Below are 19,144 nucleotides of genomic sequence, written 5' to 3' on the forward strand. Positions count from 1 at the left end.
GATATATTATTATTCTCTATGGTAATACCAAGCAGGAGCATGTAAAGGTTAAAGAGTAATGGGCCAAGGACAGACCCTTGTAGAACTCCTGATTGAATGTTCATTTATGCAGATCTAAATCAAATAATTGAAACAAAAAAACCTCGAGCCTTTAGGTACAATACAATGAGACCCAATCAAGAATCTGAACCTGTTAAATCAACTGGATCATAAAGTCTTTGAGTTGAAATGTCCTGATCATCAGTGTTGAAAGCAGCAGTGAGATCAAACAGAGCTAAGATCTTCTGATCTTAAGGTCACTGATGACTTTATAAGAGCTGCTTCTGTGCTATGATTGGTTCAGAGACATCACTGGTACATGTCATAAGTGCTGTGAGGTAAAATTAATTCAGCTGAAACAAATGTTTTATTTTCAGATATTTTGCCGACCATGTTGGTGAGAAAAAAGTCAGATTAAATTTAAAATAGGTGCCACTGTTATGGCTAAAGGTGCGCTGAAATATATCCAGAAGGGACATGACTGATCCTAAGTAGCTCTCAGTACTGAAATTCAAACTTTATTATCTAAATAAGGTGCTCAATTTGACATTTTGTGCAAAAGAAAAAAATACAAGTATAGCAAAAATACACAAAGTAATTTATACAGGTCATAGGATATGCTTCTGTATTGCTGACAAAAAAAATTGTGCTCAGCACAAAATAAAGAGATGAAAAGCAATTACGTTTCAGGAAAGATCCAAAAGTCCAAAGATGTGCTTGTTCGGCTAATGGTGATTCTAAATTGGCCATATGTGCTAATGTGAGTGTGAATGATTGTTTTTCTCTCTGTGTTGACCCTGTGATGGACTAGCAACCTGTCCAGGGTGAACCCCACTGTTCAACCAATGTCAGCTAGGGTAGGAAGACTCCAAGTTGGATAAATGATTATGAAAATAGAAAGATGTTTAAATTTTCTCCTTAAGTGCTTGTATATAAAAGATCGCCAAGTTACATCGTTGTTGTGTAGCCAGGAGGAAGTTCTTCTTAGTGTTTTTGTCCACTAATGTCTGAGACATCTGCCCTCCATGTTTGAATGCAACACTGGCAAGAAGAGAATATTATTTGACATATTTATACGGCAATGACTGATATTGATGTTACATTGGTTTATAATGTGGCCATATAATATCAGCATGTCCTTAACATAGGAACTTTGCTAATTTACTAGTTCTAAAAAAGTCAAAACTCAAGTAAAAGTACATCTGTTTAAGTTGGAAGATATTCCATCACTATCACCCAATAGTGTTAACAAAGGCTCTATACAGACTCTCAGGACCCTGTGGGGCATTTTGCAGTCACATGAGGGCAACTCGTTGCTCACACTTGGCAAAAAGATGACACTACACCCTGTTATCCAAAGCAACCACTTGAAAACATGCAGCAGGTCGACTCGTCAGTAATCTGGTATCGTCCAGACTCAGGCTGATCTATGCACTCTGCAATGAAGGCCTGAAGCTGGGACACTGGCTCCTTGTCTTTCTGATGATGCTGAAAAAAAGAACCATTATAAGAATAAATACATAAATAAATAAATAAAATATGCTCAAATTCAACAGTAAATTGAATTTGAGCAAGATATCAAATATCAGGGTGGCTCGGACTGACCTTGATGGTTTCGTACGTGTCAGTGATAAGAGCAATGAACAGACTGAGCACCATGTAGATGAAGATAGAGATGAAGGAATAGAGGTAGAGTCTGCTGAAGAGCCACACCATGTAGGTTTTGTCTCTCATCCTCAGAAAGGTGGAAAACATATCATCACCATTGAGGAGAGAGAAGAGGCACTCTGTCACTTTAGCCAGTGTTCTGAACTGTAAAACAATGTTTAAATAACGATTAATCATGTCGGAACAGATCACCCTAATGTTTGTACTGTAATGTGAATTGAAGTGTTTATACTTTGTCGTGGTAAGGTCCAAGGACGATCCAGCCACAGAAACAGTACCCGAGGTAGATTATGGCTGCACAGACGCAGAATCGAAACACATTGGGCAATGCCGCCCTCAAGGTTAAGATTAAGATCTAAAACAAAAAAAAGAAGAAAAAAATGCCAGTCCCTCTGGAAATGCATTTGCTCTTTGTTTGTATAAAGTAATTTTTATTAGGCACTGTTAGGAAAGTCTTACATTGTACTTCTTGAAGAAACTCAGGTAACGAATCACACCAACCCAGACAAGCATCGTGGCTGTTCCCAGCAAGATACTGCAGACGTCATAGTTTGTTAAGAACTGCAAAAGAAAAAAAATACTACTGATAAATTTGATAATTCTGCAACCCTTTACATCAGAATCAGAATCGTGTTTATTGGCCAAGTATATGTGTTTTTACATACTGATTTCAGACCATTTAGAAAATATTCACTGATTTCTAAAAGAAAAAAAGAGAAAACCTTTGTTTGTATTCCAATTTTCAGCACTGATCCAGTGATGGTCATTATGTCACTGACAATAATGAGGATGTACCAGCCATTCACAAACTCCATGCGGTCTGACCAGGACACAGTTTTATTGTAGTAGGCACTGAAAAATATGCTGAACTCCTACATATGAGAAATTTATCAAACAAACAGACTGTCAAACAAGTCAGCTAATGAGATGATACTACAGGCAGTAGTAACAGGCACATTTTAACATGCTTAGTCTATTAGCTAATACTATAAAGCAATACTGTGCAAAAATCTTGAGTCACCCAACTATGGTTTTGGGTCTACACATATCAAACATCTTTGAATAAATTTTAAATTGTATCTTCACACATTGGCAGTCTGTTAAAACATGTCACACATCAATTGTTCCCATTTCATAAGTTGAATTTACAAAAAATGACAAAGATAACACAGTTTGACGGGCATAAAATATATTTTTGCAATAACAAGGTGATTTCTAAAGAGCTATTATGCCATAATTTGGGATATCTCTTTATGGTGTGCAGTGTATCCTTAAAAAATCTGAGGAAACGGGAAAAGAAAAGAAGTGGCAGGCCTAAAAACTATCTAGAGCTGAAGAACAATATCTGAAAGTGCATCTAGCCTCATCAGAAACAGTCTTAGGTGGAAGCATGGCTATCAAGAGTTATGCCAAATTACAGAAGGACTGGACTGAAAATAAGTGGTAGTGTCAAATCATCTTGATAGACAGAAGAATAAAGGTGGTCATGCCAACATGTTTCTATGTTTCCATAAATCTCTGCACCTATGTCCCATTTTCCCCACAAAATATAAAGAAATGAAAGGTGGCTCAAGAGTTTTTCACAAAATTCTATGTGCTCTTCTTAAAAACTACATCATGTTACCAGTATGTAAAGCCCCTCACCAAAAGTATAGAGAACATTACTTGATTGACCTCATCAACTATAATTATGGCCTGCCTCGGGTGCTGTTTAGTGTCTTAACTGAGCCAGATGCTAAAAGTATTTCTGTGGTGATACTTACAAACTGGAGCTGGATGCCATGGATGACAGATCGTATGCAGAGGATGAGAGAGGCGAAACAGGCGAGGATGACCACAGAATCAAACGACAAGAGGAGATAATCGTTCTTCCCAGCTAGAATATTTGAGGTCAGGTGTTAATATTTTGGGGCTCTGTCTCTATAAAACTGAGACATAACCTTTGTCATTTCTTGGATCATGCAGGTACAGTTGCAATCAAAAGATTACAAACACTCAATATGGGCATGAATGTCATAGTAATTTGGGGTTTTTAGTGATTTGATTGAACTGTTTGTTTTTTCAGGGTGGAACGATTGTACAGCGTACGACATTGGATTTACATTGGATTTTCTCAAATCCACATAGGGTCAAAGTTAGACATAGCAGCTCAAACATGTACACACACCCCCACTAATATTTGTTTAAATGTCCTTCAGTGAGTTGCACCTCAAATAAATGCTTCTGTTAGCCATCAACAAGCTTCTCGTGTAATTCTGGCTGGATATGTGACCGTATTTGCAGAATTGGTAGGGTTCATTTGAATTGGTTGGTTTCATGACATGGGCCCAGCTTTCAAGCATAGTCCAAAAATTTCTAATAAGAAATGAAATTATCATCTATATTATCCATTCCAAAACCAGTTTGATGTGTTTGTCCTTTTGAAACACCTAACTGTGCCCAAGTTTCAACCATCTACCTGTCGATTTGAGGTGACGTTGAAGAATTTGAATGTGCTTCTCCATAATTATAATTATTCTACCCATTTTGTACAATGTACCAGTACCAGTGGCAGGAAAAACAGTTGGTACACTGTTCTTGGGTTTGAAAGCCTCACCTTTATTCCTCTAAACTTACCCCTCACCACTGTGGCCAAATAGGTCATTCTATCTGGTCTGAACATCTGAAACTTTTCTCCAGAATGCATTTGGGTTTTCTTAAAGGTGTTGATTTGGGAACAGTAGCTTCTTTCTTGGTCAACACCCTCTCAGTACATGCTGATGTAAAACTCACTTCACTCTGGACAGTGACTCTGGTGTCCCAGCAGTTTCCAGTTCATAGTAGGCTTGAGTGGTTCATGAACGTCCTAACAATTATCCATTAACAGTTATCTGTGGGTGACAGTTTTGGGTCTTCTTCCAGACCGTGGCAAAGTGGTGACATGTTAAATAACTTTACTAACATACTGCTGTTTGAACTAATGATCCTAGAATCTGCACTTGTTTAGAAATGGCTCCAACACAGCTTCATAACCTGTGTAAATCTACAATTCCTTGGACTTTTCCATTGTTCTGAGTATTGGTCAGTCCAATGAGGGCTGTCAAACCAATCCTTTTTATGCTCCAGCTTTAGTCAGCCATAGTCACAAACATGAAGTTAACAGACTTGCTGAGTTGAAAGACATTGTAGAATTTCTGCACCACTTATTATACTTTTGACCTAATCCAAAAAAACCCTTTTGTATCCAATTCCCTTTTTTAATCATTCAACCCTGGAAAAAGAACACCTCAAAGAAATCATTAAAAGCACAAAATGACCATGACATTCATGCCTATGAGGCTGAACACAGCTGTATTATGAAAAGTAGAAAAGTGTTACTGTGCCCCCTGCTGGCGTTTGACTAACACTAACAAATATTTTGCTTCCTGGTGTCTCTCAGTACTATTTCTACTCACATGTGCCTTCCACGTTCCAGTCACTGCATTCATAAATTCTAACATCATTTTCAATATCAACCTTTATCTTTCCGCTGTGTGCACGATTGTCAAAAATGATCTGTGTAAAAACAAAGGATGGTTCGTCACTGAGCTTGTAAAATCTCCTAAAATATTATAGAAAATATATCTTTGAGATTGTGGCACTTTTCAGATAGTGTCACCAACCACTATGTGGAAGTCATAACAGTCTGGTAGCTCGTGGTGCCGCACAGTCTGCAGATTGATGGTTTTCAGAGTTAGGTAGATGTTCACAGATAGCAGCCTGGACACACAAACATATATTAGCAGCCAACACTCTTATCACTGGACATGAAACCAATATTTTTAGTTTAGCCACCTTCTGAAATCCAAAGAGAAGTTGGGATGCGTTGCCAGAGTGTCGTTGCTCAATGATTGCATAGGGTGTATGGAAATACAATCTGTGGTGGAGAAAATGTGTTCAGAAGTTATTTCAGTTTGTATTATTTAGCAGAGGAACGATGAAGCACAAATCCCTGTGAAGAGTAGAACAAGCTTCCTCTTTTCACGTCACAAGTGCACGGTGTGATTATTTTCCATTCTTGCCATGAATCAGCTTCAATAAATATATCTTGCACAGAATATTAAGCATTGACCTAAACAGTGTTGCAGCTACTTCATGTTTTTGTACCTTTATCAATATGCGGATCAATATCAAAGGTGTCGTTTTCAGGATCGATGGTGCTGTTTCTATAAAACACTTGACACAAAGTCAGAGGAGTGTAGTCGCCATTAATGAGCTCATATGCAAGATTACCTACAGTCAGGTTTTGGAGATTGGTATACTGAAAAAACAGACAAAGAGAAAACAGAAAACATCTTTTAATGGTGTAAAATTAGAATTAAATAGAAGATGCCACGTGATTAAACAAAGGTTTCAGTACCCTGTTAATAATGTAGTGAATGTGCTCATTCACATCTCTTTTAGTATAAAGGGAAAGGCTTCCGTGCCGGTGATCCTTGTATCCTTTGAGAAACAGATTCCTGAATGTCATCAAATTTTCATCCTTGAAAGTCACCATCATTTCATTACTCAGTCCAAAAGACACCAACTGTTTGGAAACAGGGGGAGAAAGAAAGTCTCACAGGTAAAAAACAAGTAGCTCCCGACCTCTGTACACATTCACACGTAACTAAAGGATTACCTGGATAGTAGTGATTGCAATTTTTAATATTTGTATCGTCAGTTTCCATGGTTTCCGACCCCTGGCTCTGTACTTCTCGCAGGGATTCATGAAGAAGTATTTGAGCCTCCGTCTGAAATCCTCCACCGTCTTTGTATCTAAGCCGCAGCAGCCGTTTCGCTGACTCTCCTCTGACCTGGCAGCCAAAAGCTGCTTGGAGTCCTCCATTAGACTGAAGGCAGCTTTGTGACACCTGCATCAGAAATGTTTAATAGATAAAGAAAGCATCTGGCCATTCCAGTCATCCTGATGTTTATCTAACTGGTTCTCCAGCCTGTGTACACTGCTACTATTCTCTTCTTTATAGTTTAATTGTTATACTTCAATACATACAAATTATGCAACACTGAGCCACAACACACTACAAAATCACAGCTGTGTGGTTAGCACACACTGGCCCATTTTAGCTCATAGGGCTTCCTGCAACAGGGAGCAGAGAAATATACAGATTTGAGAGGTGTGTGAAAACAATTACTACACATATTTTTGCTTAATAAATAAAGGTTAGCTGCTTATATTGGATGTTATTATATAATTATATATATATTTTTAAATCAGATGCTAACTACATGTGTTAAACTTCACTCTACATATAATTATGATAATAAATTAAATACCTGTTAGCGTTCGCCGAGCACCAGCGACCCAAAGTTCACCCAGTATAACACTCAGGGCTTCTCAGCGGTGTGTGAAAAACCAGGTGGTACAGTCACCACTGCAGCCGTCACCACAATGACTGTCATTCCTCTGCGCCACTTGTAGCTTTTCCAGTTTTTTCCAGGAGTAAAAAAAAAGTACGTCTGCACACCCAGAAGCTGACGACACATTTAGACGTTGGAGGCCTGTCAATAACTTCATTTTGACCTCGACAGTTGATGCCCTATTTAAACAATTATCGGCACTCTAACATTTTGATTTTTCATAATCACTACAGGAAATCAACCACACAATGAAAAAAGCAAAAAAGAAACACAAGCCCAGTCCATATATGAACAACTTTTAGTTTTATTATTACATGACCAGTGAATAAAGAAAGAAATAGGATGTCACTGAAACTATGTTTACTAATTCAAGACTATTGTAGTGACAAAAACATGAAGCAAATTCTTGATGACTTAATGCACACACATGAAAACAAACAACAGAAAAACATGAGCTGGAGTTCTGCTCCAAGACTGGCTCTTTATACGCACACACATGGATATATATATATATATATATATGCTCAAGTAGTCGTTCAAGTGTGTACAACATAGAAACTGCATTTGGCCTTTACAGCTCATCAGAAAAATCACACCTCCTGTCACAGAAGGGGAGTAGGAGAGGTTAGAGAGGGTGAGTCACATTTTCTTCACTCCTGACACATCACGCTGGAAATCTAACCGCGTTAGAAATGCATCTGATGCACGCGCAGATTTCCTCTTTCTTCTTTGATGGCACCGTTGTCTCATTTTAGTCATATTTTCCATTTTAAACTAGGCAATCTCCATACCCTAGGGTTTGGTTTGGTAACAAATTGGCACCATTTGAAAAACAAAAAAAACAATCTTTAAAAGTTATCCTAGCTGATGAGAAAATGCCCCCATTTTCATTCTAAAAGTTAGCTAATATAGTGGTAGTATACAGTATATGCCCATGTGCAGCAATTTTTCACCAACTGCCTCATCGAAGGCACGAATATCACTGAAAAAGAGAGAGTGAGTGTTGTGGTTGTCTTTTTAACCGGTTGAGAACTGTCTTATTGAGATATGCTCCTAAAAGATGCTCCTAGTTGAAGTTGGCGTGAGGGAGCGTGACCGGAGGGGCTGGAAGTTTGGATCGCCTCCACTGCTGGTGCACCCTGGCACTCCAGCATCTATGCTGGAGGGGGACTCGACCATTACCTCGTCCGGCAGAGGAGGCGCCCCGGGGTCTCCGGGCTTCGGGAGGCTGGATGAAGTCGTGGAAGGCGTGGCGATGCTGGCGCAAGCCACGGAGGAGTCTCCAGCTTTTTGCGAAGACAGCAGATCGAGTGAGGTGCCCACATCTGAGTTGGAAGGGCTTTTCTCGCTGTCCGGGTGAAAGAGCAAGGTGGAGTTGTTTGAAAATGTTGACGGGAGGTCGCTGGTTGAGGTTGGAGTGCTGAAAGTGGAGTCAGATGAGGAACTGGAAGCTCCTGCCGCTGAGTAATAGAAGAGGGGGGAAAAAGGGGAACAGTTGTAAGGCATAAAGAACAAACGCATTAAGCACTTTTTGCATTACACACACACACAGACACACAACTATTTTAGAAATTGACGTATTAACCTCTGAGGGACTCGATCTTCTCATTTTTGGCCTTCTGCACCTCGTCTGTGATTTTAGTGATGATAAAATTTTGCGAGCGCATCTCCCGGATCGACTCGATCAAGGCATCCAGGCCGCGGGGGTTCTCAGCCAGTATGTCCAGCAGCACGGCCGTCCTCTTGGTCTGCGTAGTTCTGCAGCTGATCTCTTCTGCGTCATCTCGTGTCAGGATCCTGCGAGAGCGCAGGTAGTCCAGGTGGCGATCTGCTCTGATTTTATCGCAGAGGTAGTGCCGCAATCTGGTCAGCACCTGGAGAGCCACAGGAAGTCACGGAGGGCAGATGAAAAGAGGGCAAAGTGAGGTGTCAATGAACAGGAAACACACAGTCCAGGGTTCACCCCCCTTCCCCCAAATCAAAGACTACAGCAGGCGTGGATCTGCTCTCTCTGTGGCACATACAAAGTAAGCTGGGTGTCCAGATGTGCCCTACACGTCCATCTTATTGTCCTGCTGTTAAATCCTACAGAAAGTGGAAATGGTGAGGGCACAAAGAGGGTGTGGTGGGGGCATTTCCTCCTTTTAATAGGCCTATAGCGCTAAGCAAAGCATAAATATATATATTTAGCAGTGAATCTGTTTCCACATGGCTCCCCTTATCAGATTGATCTGGCATCTATTAGGAAGCCAGAGCGTGCCTGAAGTATAATACTCACGTCTTTCTTTATCTCTCCCATTTCATCTTCAGTGAGGTGAGGAGCATCCATCCCTCTCCCCCGCAAAGTGAAAATCCAGGTGGTAACGACTGAAGATTATTTTAATAATCTCGTAGTGGTGGATTAAAACACAACAGCGAATAAATTATAGAAGTTAAATAAGCTGACACCTTATTATTAATCGATAAAAGGTGGTCTATCGACTATCCATTCAACTTTTTTTGTTTCAACAACGGAAAAAAAATCCCCGGACTTCCTGATTGTGTCGAGGCTTAACTACGTCAACACACGGCAGAGACGTCGGTTTCACACTCAGCGCTGGTTTAAACCGGTAACGGTGAATAAAAAAGTCCACGTTCACCTCAAGATTTCTCCTGTTTTACCAGAACAACTCCAAACTGAGCAACTTTCTTCGCTTTGAGTTCTGATGTGCGACTTCTGCACTTCCGACCATGGCCACGCGCGCTTCTCGATAACTCCATTAGGTGGCGCTGTTGGACCTTCTCGCATACAAACACCACGTTTGGCAGGTTTTGCTATACCCCACAGTTTAGTCTGACAGCATTCATTCAAAGAAAAGTAAGTGTTACACTTGCCTAAATAAACCCAGTAAACTATAGGCCAGTGGTGTCAAACATGTGGTCCAGGGCACAGAAGTGGCCCTCTTAAAGGCTCCCATGGACAGCTGCAGTGAAGTTAGTGGGGATGAAAACGTCTATAGTTTAAAGCATTATTAGATCTAAACTAGTTGTTTGAATCAGAAAGATTTAAAATAAATCACTATGGCCAGGTGTCCTCCCACTGTGATCTGTAAACTTTAGTATAAGGATAATATTGATGAATGTGGAAAAACTGAGACATAGTTTTGCAGTTATTTTTCTTTAGTGATCTCAAAGTTGCTTATTAAATAAGAAAAGAAAAATAATGGGAAATGTTACCACTTGTAATCTGGCAGGGTTTTAAAGAAGCAGGAGGGATATGAGCTTTTTACTTTACTAGTTTACTCTAGTTTACTCTGTGGGCAATTAACTAAGCTGAGTTTGGCACCTCTGCTGTACTGTGTGGCTACTGCACAAGATATTTCTCTAATCTACAAAGTAACTTAAGTACAGAGCGACTCTCAGTTAATTTCAATTTCAATTTATAATTTTTTCTGAATTTTTGTTGCTGATTTATTGTAATGACGCAAATCTGAGGTGAAACGTAGGCTTTTTTTTAATGTGATGCAGGGCTTTTCAGTTGCTTCACAAAAAACGTCTATGCTTTACGATCTGTTTGCATGTTTTGTATGCGGAGCCACTGCAAAGTAGCTGTCGCCATCAGATACATTTTCCTTGTGAAAAACAGCGTAGAAGTTAAATAGTGTTAGAAAATTCAAGCGCCTTAAACTTGAGTAAATTAAACGTTTGAGGTTTGCCTGCCAGTTTCTTATGTGCACTTAAGACGTAAGACATCTGAACATTAGATTGTTCTCTTCTAGTCTGTAGTTTAAACTGTTAATATTTAGTCTAAGTTCCTCCGTAGAAACTGGATGAACAGAGCCTTGGAAAAAAAGCTCAGAATACAACAAAGACAAGCTCAACAGCACCACAAACTAAACAATCTGAAACAGCATCTGCAAAAATAATTATAATAATAAGGTTATTACTACTACACAAACAACTAAGGGTTTAATAAGTTAGTTGGCTGTGGTGGAGCTGATTTTATGTAAACTGTTGATTTGCTGGTCTTGTTTGGAAAATCTGCACAGTAACTCGGAGAATTAGAGTAAATATATTTCTGTTACTGTCAGTCATGCAGCTGGACACATTTTAAAGTGTAGTACTGAGCTTTGAAATGCGATGATCACAATGTAAATTTTCAGCAGGCAGAGCCTGTATCATAGATTAGGTCACAGAACAGTTTATATACAAATAAAGCTGAAGGGTCATAGCATTAAAATCATCAGCAGTTCAGAGAGAACACCGGGTCAAAGTTCACATATACAAAGTGAATTGCTGCGCAGTAGAAGTGATCTGACACTCTGGTAAACATGAAGTCTATTACAGAATGGCTGAACGCATACAGATTCTCACTTCCCCCTAATCGCAGCATAGCACAAAGAGAGGACGGGTGCTCCCTGAGGAGATTGTTATCAGGCTCGTTTTGTCATGCTCTGCAGTGTAGTACTGTATGTGCTGTGTGAAAACACCATCAGCAAGCAGAAATGTATATGAACTGTAAATCAGATCGCAGGACTCATGCAGCGATAATGATTTAAAGCCCCTCACAGCTGTCTGGCTGCTGTTTCATTGCAGCAGGAGAATGTCAGATGTTAAACAAAAATGGGGAATGAGCGTTAACAGAAACAGACAATGCGTGCCCACTTGTCCTCACCACAATTCCCTTCATTCATGCTGGACAGCAGAGCTCAGCAGCCTGGAAATAACCAGCTGTGCGTTTCAAATGAACCCAGTGTGCTGACTCCAGAGTGCCCTTCGTGCAGAGCCAGACACAAAAGAAAAGAAGGCATTTATAGAAATGATGTCACCGACGGGACTTTCATTCATATCAGCACAAAACCCACTCTCACGTAACAGCCAAGACACCACCGTGACCTCGCATCCACTGTGGTTTTACAATATGCGTAAGTGAGGAGGTATTTGTGCTTTTCAGTCGAAGTACCATGCAAAATTACTTCTTTTATAGCTTTTTTTTCATACAGCCTGTTATAACCTGCCCACCCACCTTACTCATTCGAGTGTATCCCATTAAGTATCAGGGATATGTAATTTTAACAGGGCGCTGCAGAGTACTGTGCAATGCACGTCCACCCATGGCTTGTATCAAGTATCTGTGGGAGGATAAAAGGTCTCTAACACAATAACTTCCAAGTAATTACATGTCGCTCTCATTAAGTGAATTGCAAGATATGAGAAAATGCACACTTTATATACGCCTCTTTGCAAGAGGCGTATATAAAGCCCTCTTTAATTTCACATCTGTCTGCTCTTGTAACCAGGTTTGAGACCCACTGGGTTCATATTCATTAAGCATCTCAGATATATATTTAGGGCTGTTTGTTTGAAATCTGTACCTTACTGGAAGTCAAGGCAGGGAGCTGAGAATCAGAGCCGTCTAACAGTCTTTTTAGTAAGGACAATAAAAAGAGCATCGCATTAGGCAGCCCTGCGAGACATAAAGACATGAATAAGCTTCTCTGGATCTTGTAAAATGTAGTAAGAAGCCCAGGATGTTCCTTGAATTTGATCATCTTTCATTGAACTTTCTAATACGATTTTCTTCACATTTTCTTATTTATAATTTGTCTACTTTTAGTCTACTGATTTCATGCCCGTGGGTCAGTGTCTTATTTTATCGATTGTTGTTTTTGCACATGATGTGAAAATTTGAGGTAGAGCGGAGGTTTCACTTACAGTGATCAGTTCAGCTTGTAATACGGCGTGGCACTTTTTTATTTATTATTTCTTTTTGAAATATAAACTTTCAATGGCTTCTAGAAACAGTCATATCTAAAGTAGTATCGTTCTGCTTTCTATATGCACTGAGTTGCTGCCATATTAGATATTCAGCATCACTCATTTGAAGTCATCGAGGAGCAGCTACAGCCAACTTTGATCTTACATGGGCCAGTCTTAGTGTAAAGAAGCTTAGTTTCCCATTAGAAAAGACCAGTTACTTTGGTGTAGCGTGAATGACCATGGCTGAAGTCTTTACCTGCAAAAATGAAGCTTATGACAGTTAAAAGTCCAAGATTCATGCCTTCCTTCATTTTTATCTAAAGCTGTCCAGTGGGCTGGACTGGAGTCTCCATGAGGCCGATTTTGGCCCCTGGGCCTAGTGTTTGACACCCTGGCTTTCAAACTGTTGGGGTAACAGTGTTTTAGGATGTTAAGAAAGAGGAAAGATTCAATTTCTCACTTGTTTTATTTCACATTCATTTTCTGAACTGTGGGAAGAGGACATGCAATTTGCCCTCCACATCCGCCTCTGTTCTTCTTACCTAACATGTTTGTGCAGATTCTTGATATTATAATTTTGGAAGGAAATTTCCACACCAAGCCACAACAGTCAGCGACTGCCAGGCATCGGTAAACACACCAAGCTCCCGCTTGTTCGCTCTTCATCTGCCAGAGCTGGCGCTGACTCAGACCGGCCTTTATAACCTTAGTTAGATAAGACGGCGGCTGTGCCAATCTGCTATGCTCAGCCTCTTATTCTCACAGGTTATAATGAAAGGAAAGGTATTCTCTCCCTTATAAATGCCTTTGTTCTTTGATGTGGATGGAAGAAGATGCTTTTTACCCTGGCATCTATTTCAAAGAAACCTGCAATGCTCATCCTGAGAGGAATTTTGCTTCAGGCATTGCTTGGGTTTTCTTTTTATTCTTGTTTTTTTTTGTCTAGCATCTCCTTCTGACTGCTCTGATTTAGACTAAACAGAGGATTACCAAGTTTCAAACATTTCCAGGAGGCTCTCGTCTCTCATTATGAAAATCTTGAAGTTAAACTCAATTCCATCCACACGCCCTTACAGGGTGACTGAAGGGAAATTTAACCTGTAACACTAGCAAGGCTGGAAAATACAAACATTATTCTCAGACAACGTGCAACAGTCTAAACAGAGCTTCAGCTCAGGGAGAAATTCAGTCAGTCATAGAAATATGTGGCTTTCCTTCAATATTTATGTCAGAACTTGCAGTGGCCCGGTGTCAAATCCCTTAAGGAGCCATGTTCACATGCATTTCAGCTGCCAGGTATACATACATATATGGTCCAGCACCAGCTGGTAAAGTCTTGGTTAGGAGCAAAAGAGCTCCTTCATAACAGTGATATAGACTGAATAGTGCAATCATTGTGTCACAAAACAGAATAAAATCAGTTCCCAGCACTGCAATCAAAGAATTATCCATGCCATTGTTTTGCATGTTACATAAGGTTTTATTTCTGGAGAATCTTAATGGTCGAAAAGTCAAAAATATCTGCTTTCTTTGGAAATGAGAAAGCATTACACAGTAAAACCGGAGAGAAAGCCCTGGCAGAGTGGAAGCTGCACAGGGTGGTTCTTGGCACAGCGAGTGTGAGAGGAGGGAGGAGAAACTTCTGCTTGGCTTATGGGAGGACGTGTGGAGAAGCATTCCTCTCATAGTTTCGGGACATCTCTTCAGTCTACGTCAGATCTGCTTGAAGTGGATAAAAGGGGATGGGGACTCTCAAAGAGGGAGAACAAACAGCTGTCATCCCGCTGCCAGGTCTGCTGAGTGATATTAAGGAGGCTGGCTTTTCTTTTTCACTCAGGAGAGATTGCTTCAGCTGGAGAAGATGTGGAAGGTCTTTGTCGTCGAGATCTTCTGCTTTACGCTGGTGAGGAAAAGGTGTCTTATGCCTGCTGTTATATTCTGTGGGTGAAAGAAATGTTGATTACAAAGGTGGGATGTTTGGTCTAACCTCAGGTGTCAGCCTCGTGCCCGAAGGACTGCCAGTGTCCCCTTAAAGTCCCAACATGTGCAGACAGTGTCAGCCTCATGCTGGACAGCTGTGGATGCTGTAAGGTTTGTGCCCGGCAGCTCTTTGAAGACTGCAGCAAGACACAGCCATGCGATGCCGCGAAGGGACTGGAGTGCAACTTCGGAGGGTCGGATAAGGGAGTCTGTCGAGGTACGCTGACTTCATCTCCCTTTTCTGATCTTTTTTGTTTTTCAACTGTCACCTTTTCCCTTTTCATCACATCAGCCTTTCCCTGCTTCTCTTTAACAGCCAAATTAAACGGGAGAACATGCGAGTACAACAGCAAGATTTATCAGAATGGGGAAACCTTCCATCCTAACTGCAAACACCAGTGCACTTGCATCGACGGTGCAGTCGGATGTGTCTCCCTCTGCCCACGTGAATTCTCGCTGCCCTTGTTGGGCTGTGCCAAACTAAGACGGGTCAAGGTACCGGGAGGGTGCTGCGAACAACTAGTCTGCCCTGAGGAAACAGAGGCACAGAGCGCTATGATAAAAAAGCACAGAAGAAAGTTCAGCAAAGTCAAAACCACTGAAGACGACCTCTCCAAAAAGAACGAGTTCACCTCTGTGTGGGGAGAATCAAAGTCTCTGCCTGGTGAGCAGTCTTGATATTTATTGCATTTAAGTCTTGCTTGATTTCATTATTTTAACCCACCTTTAACTTAAAAAATATCTGCTTAAAAACATCTGCACAGCTTTCAGGAGTCATTCAGTGGACCACATGTTTGCCAGAGGAGTCCAGTGCATGCCTCAAACCACAGCCTGGTCACCCTGCTCCAAATCCTGCGGCTCTGGTGTGTCCACGAGGCTGACCAACCGCAACAAACAGTGCAAACTGGTGAAAGAAACTCGGATCTGTGAAATCCGTCCCTGCAAACAGTTGACCTCGAAGGTACACCATATGCTGATGAACATATACAGTGATTATTTCATTAGAGGCGGATAACCCATCCATGTTAAGACTAAAGCCTAGATACATTCTCTCTTGCAGAAAGGTCAAAAATGCGGTCACAGAGGAAAAGCAAGCCATCCAGTTCACCTGTCATACGCAGGTTGTCGTAGCCTGAAAAAGTTGCAGCGCAGGTACTGTGGATCCTGCTCAGACAGACAATGCTGCAGGCCACACAGGACCCGGACAATGCCTCTCCATTTTCGGTGCAAAAACGGAGAGACCTTCAGGAGGATGGTGATGACGATCGAATCGTGCAAGTGTAATCTCAACTGCTCCAACAACGCTAAAAAGACACCTGAGCTCTACAGACCTCTCGATGACATCCACAAACTGAAAATTTAACCGAAAGGCTTGATTTAAGCGCAAGAAGACTTCTGCTTCATATCATTGGAGCCTTGTGGTTTGCTTCTTTGTGAAGCTGCTTTTAAATGGTGAATGCTGCATTTTTAAAAATGTTTTTCCTGCTTATTCTTTGTACATACTTAATAATATTTAAGCCTCTAATGACAAAACATGTTAAATCGCAGTGTGGAAAGTTATGGCAGCTGCTAAATGTGTCGTCACGCGGTAGCTGTTTCTTTTGATTCACTGGGATTTATGTTTCATACTTCTTTTTTTTTTCATTTTACTGCAAAGTTAATGTTAAGCATGGAAAACTGTACTTTTGGTTTACTGTCCTGGTCTCTGTAATTGGTTGTCAATGCAAAACAGAAATATGATTGAAGCCTGGACACACAGACTGTTAATTTCATGGTTAGCAGATTATAATCTCCAATAAATTCAAGGAAAACCAATTCAGTTCCCCACTACCTTACTTAAGAGTTTGTCTTGAGAAAACTGGAAATTCTCAGGGGGTCTTTGCTGCAACGATTTTCAGTCTCTTTAGCATTTGGCTGACCTACTTCTGAGAGGACCTACATGTCACTGAATAGTTTTGGGAATGTCTGTAATGTAAACTTCTCAGCAGTTTGCCTGGTGCTGCACAGATGCTGGGCACAAGTTGCAGATTTTTGCTTTCTGGCAGTGGTATAGGCTTACACCGATAATCTAAACCCTCCACTGCGATTTACGATACGCAGAATAGAAGGCAAATGTGACTGAAATATGACTGTGAATTGCACGGCCGTGGCTGTTGTTGCTCTCGTGTCCTTAACTCTTCAGTATTTCTGTCAAAGGCGGGCTCTGCTGTGCCATCACTTGGCTCTGTCACAATCACTCTGTCTTTGCTGCTGATTAGAGAGATGCTGGTCCTGTCCAGCATTCACTAGATGCACCTGGTTAAGGTCTCATTGAAGACTGCTGTTTGTGATGCACACACTAAGATGTGTTCTGCTGATTCGGTTTTAAGGCTATGAGCAGATAATAAGGAGCAGTGATGATGTTTTTGAGGTGCTTGTGTATGCCTGGGGTTGTGTACACATCAGCCGTTTCTTTTGTTTAGCTACATTAGGGAAAAGGGTGTTGCTGCTCTGCTCTTTGTTTTGGGCAGGGAGTTATTTTCTTTTGAACTTTAATAATCTCTTGAACTCTATAAATCTCCCGTCTGTTTTTTAAATTTTCTTTGATTTGCCAACCCCTATTTATCCATGCAGTTTGCCTCTTTTGTAATTCATAAATCTTGCGTTTGGCTGTCTGGTTGAATGGCACTTTCCACCACCCCTGAGCTGAGCTGGGACATAACTACTAACCCAACCAACAGGTTTACGCAGAGCTGCAAGGGTTTATGCGTCAGGGCTATCAAAGTTGTTGAGCCTAACAAGCACATAAGCACAGGGTGTGCCCATCTCAGCGCTGAAATGCCGAAAGTCAGATGTAAGCAGAAAGCAGCAGAAAAAAGAAAATTCCCAAAGTGATCGACAGAATTACGTAAACAGGCAAGACCACAAGAGCAAAGGAAAAAAACAGAAGTACTGACGCACGCAGCCATGAAATCATTCCATCCCCTGAAGGAGAGCACAATAGAGCTTTGTCTCTGAGAACTTGAGAGGAGGCCTGCTCACTTGAGGGAATACGTCCGATGCAGGAACACATCAGTCTTTCAGAGGTCTGGACTCACAGTAGTTTATTACCATAGATACAGCAGGGAAGCACAAGCAACAGTGAGAGAACAAAAGAAATAAACACAGTACATTTATGGCTCAGTTTTTCGGTAAATCTCGGTAAGTCACGCTGCAGCTGATACCGGAGCTCTTGTGTTTGCCTCCAGGCCAGATTAATATAAGATTTTTATTAGACAAACCAACAACAGAGATAGAAGTGGGCAGTTACATTTGCAACCTAAAGGCATGAACTTCACAGCTAATGGCTACACATAATTATTCTCAGTCCAGCCGAGAATCCTAATATAAAACACAACCAGTGCACACCACACCTTTGCTATGTCCACTACCAACAAACAAACACATGCCTGTTTCCAGCACTGGGAGGATAACAGGGAAATTAAAAGTTTCGATGTAAAGACGCTGAATTTTGAATCAGCTTCAATAGTCAGAGCAGAAGATTTATCATGGGTGATGGGCAAAGTCACAGCTGGAAATATGGATTCATTCTATCACAGGTAAACACAGCTGGGACAAAACGTGACCAAACAAAAAGTCATTTGCAATTAAAATTTGATTTTTTTTTTTTGTGAATCCAAAAGTTTTGCTTTCTGCTGAACTGACGATGGGAATGACGGCGTGGAAGCTTCCACCGTTATCAGCGTTATAGGATCAAGCCCGTGGAGAAGATGGAGCAGAAATTTGTTTCTAAATGTATGAACTGCTTATTGCGTATTGATAGCAAGAATGTTATATTTGAATTGGGATTTATATTATTCTGGCAGCCTTTAGGGGCTAATTTATAATTTTGCCAATTATCAGATATCGCAACCCTGACAGAATGTGCAAGTTTAAGTGAAGAGGCCATAGTGTTACACGAGGGTGGCACTTATTTCAGGTACTACATACAGTGTGCTACGTCTTTAATATGGCAGAGTGTAGATAGCCATTACTGGCAGCTGGGAAACCCTTCCACCAGTGAAGCACTGTGCTGTGCACCACATTTGCATGTTTTCAGTTCACTCTGAATTCATTCAATTCATAAATTCACATTTTAATCACACATGTATCTGACTTACAATCAAACATTATTTGAGTGCAGTGCCTGCTGCTTTACTTGCACATGTGCTTGCACATCGCACACGTGCACTGTTTGAATGCATTATAAAGACACAAAGGTTACTGAAAAGGATGTAAGCACCAATAAAATGTTTCGTTTTCAAGCACCACTTGCATTGGCCAACAACTGCTGTCATAATTTCGTTGGTGTTCAGTTGCA

At 40.9% G+C, this 19,144-nt stretch overlaps 3 protein-coding genes across 3 annotated transcripts; 1 reads left to right on the top strand and 2 right to left on the bottom strand.

Moving 5' to 3' along the window:
• Positions 1–416: 416 nt before the first annotated feature.
• Positions 417–7,103, bottom strand: LOC146367773 (mucolipin-3-like). Its single transcript, XM_084911555.1, has 13 exons — positions 7,003–7,103; positions 6,347–6,578; positions 6,086–6,253; positions 5,833–5,986; positions 5,521–5,602; positions 5,349–5,445; positions 5,142–5,241; positions 3,471–3,583; positions 2,430–2,579; positions 2,167–2,268; positions 1,940–2,062; positions 1,645–1,851; positions 417–1,527 (listed from the first exon to the last, which is right to left on the bottom strand). Exons 2-13 carry the CDS (start codon positions 6,551–6,553, stop codon positions 1,390–1,392), a joined length of 1,641 nt encoding a protein of 546 aa, XP_084767681.1. The 5' UTR covers positions 6,554–6,578; positions 7,003–7,103; the 3' UTR covers positions 417–1,389.
• A 252-nt stretch (positions 7,104–7,355) lies between these two features.
• bcl10 (BCL10 immune signaling adaptor) lies at positions 7,356–9,832 on the bottom strand. Its single transcript, XM_084911557.1, has 3 exons — positions 9,365–9,832; positions 8,672–8,960; positions 7,356–8,546 (listed from the first exon to the last, which is right to left on the bottom strand). The coding sequence occupies exons 1-3, from the start codon at positions 9,413–9,415 to the stop codon at positions 8,140–8,142; spliced, it is 747 nt and encodes a 248-aa protein (XP_084767683.1). The 5' UTR covers positions 9,416–9,832; the 3' UTR covers positions 7,356–8,139.
• A 4,606-nt stretch (positions 9,833–14,438) lies between these two features.
• Positions 14,439–19,054, top strand: LOC146367775 (CCN family member 1-like). The gene is made up of 5 exons (XM_084911556.1): positions 14,439–14,728; positions 14,818–15,022; positions 15,122–15,469; positions 15,570–15,766; positions 15,866–19,054. Exons 1-5 carry the CDS (start codon positions 14,687–14,689, stop codon positions 16,166–16,168), a joined length of 1,095 nt encoding a protein of 364 aa, XP_084767682.1. The 5' UTR covers positions 14,439–14,686; the 3' UTR covers positions 16,169–19,054.
• Positions 19,055–19,144: the final 90 nt, after the last annotated feature.

The sequence above is a fragment of the Perissodus microlepis genome, chromosome 18 (genome assembly GCF_051167445.1).
Source record: "Perissodus microlepis isolate ML-2025 ecotype Zambia chromosome 18, ASM5116744v1, whole genome shotgun sequence".
NCBI classification, from domain to species: domain Eukaryota; kingdom Metazoa; phylum Chordata; class Actinopteri; order Cichliformes; family Cichlidae; genus Perissodus; species Perissodus microlepis.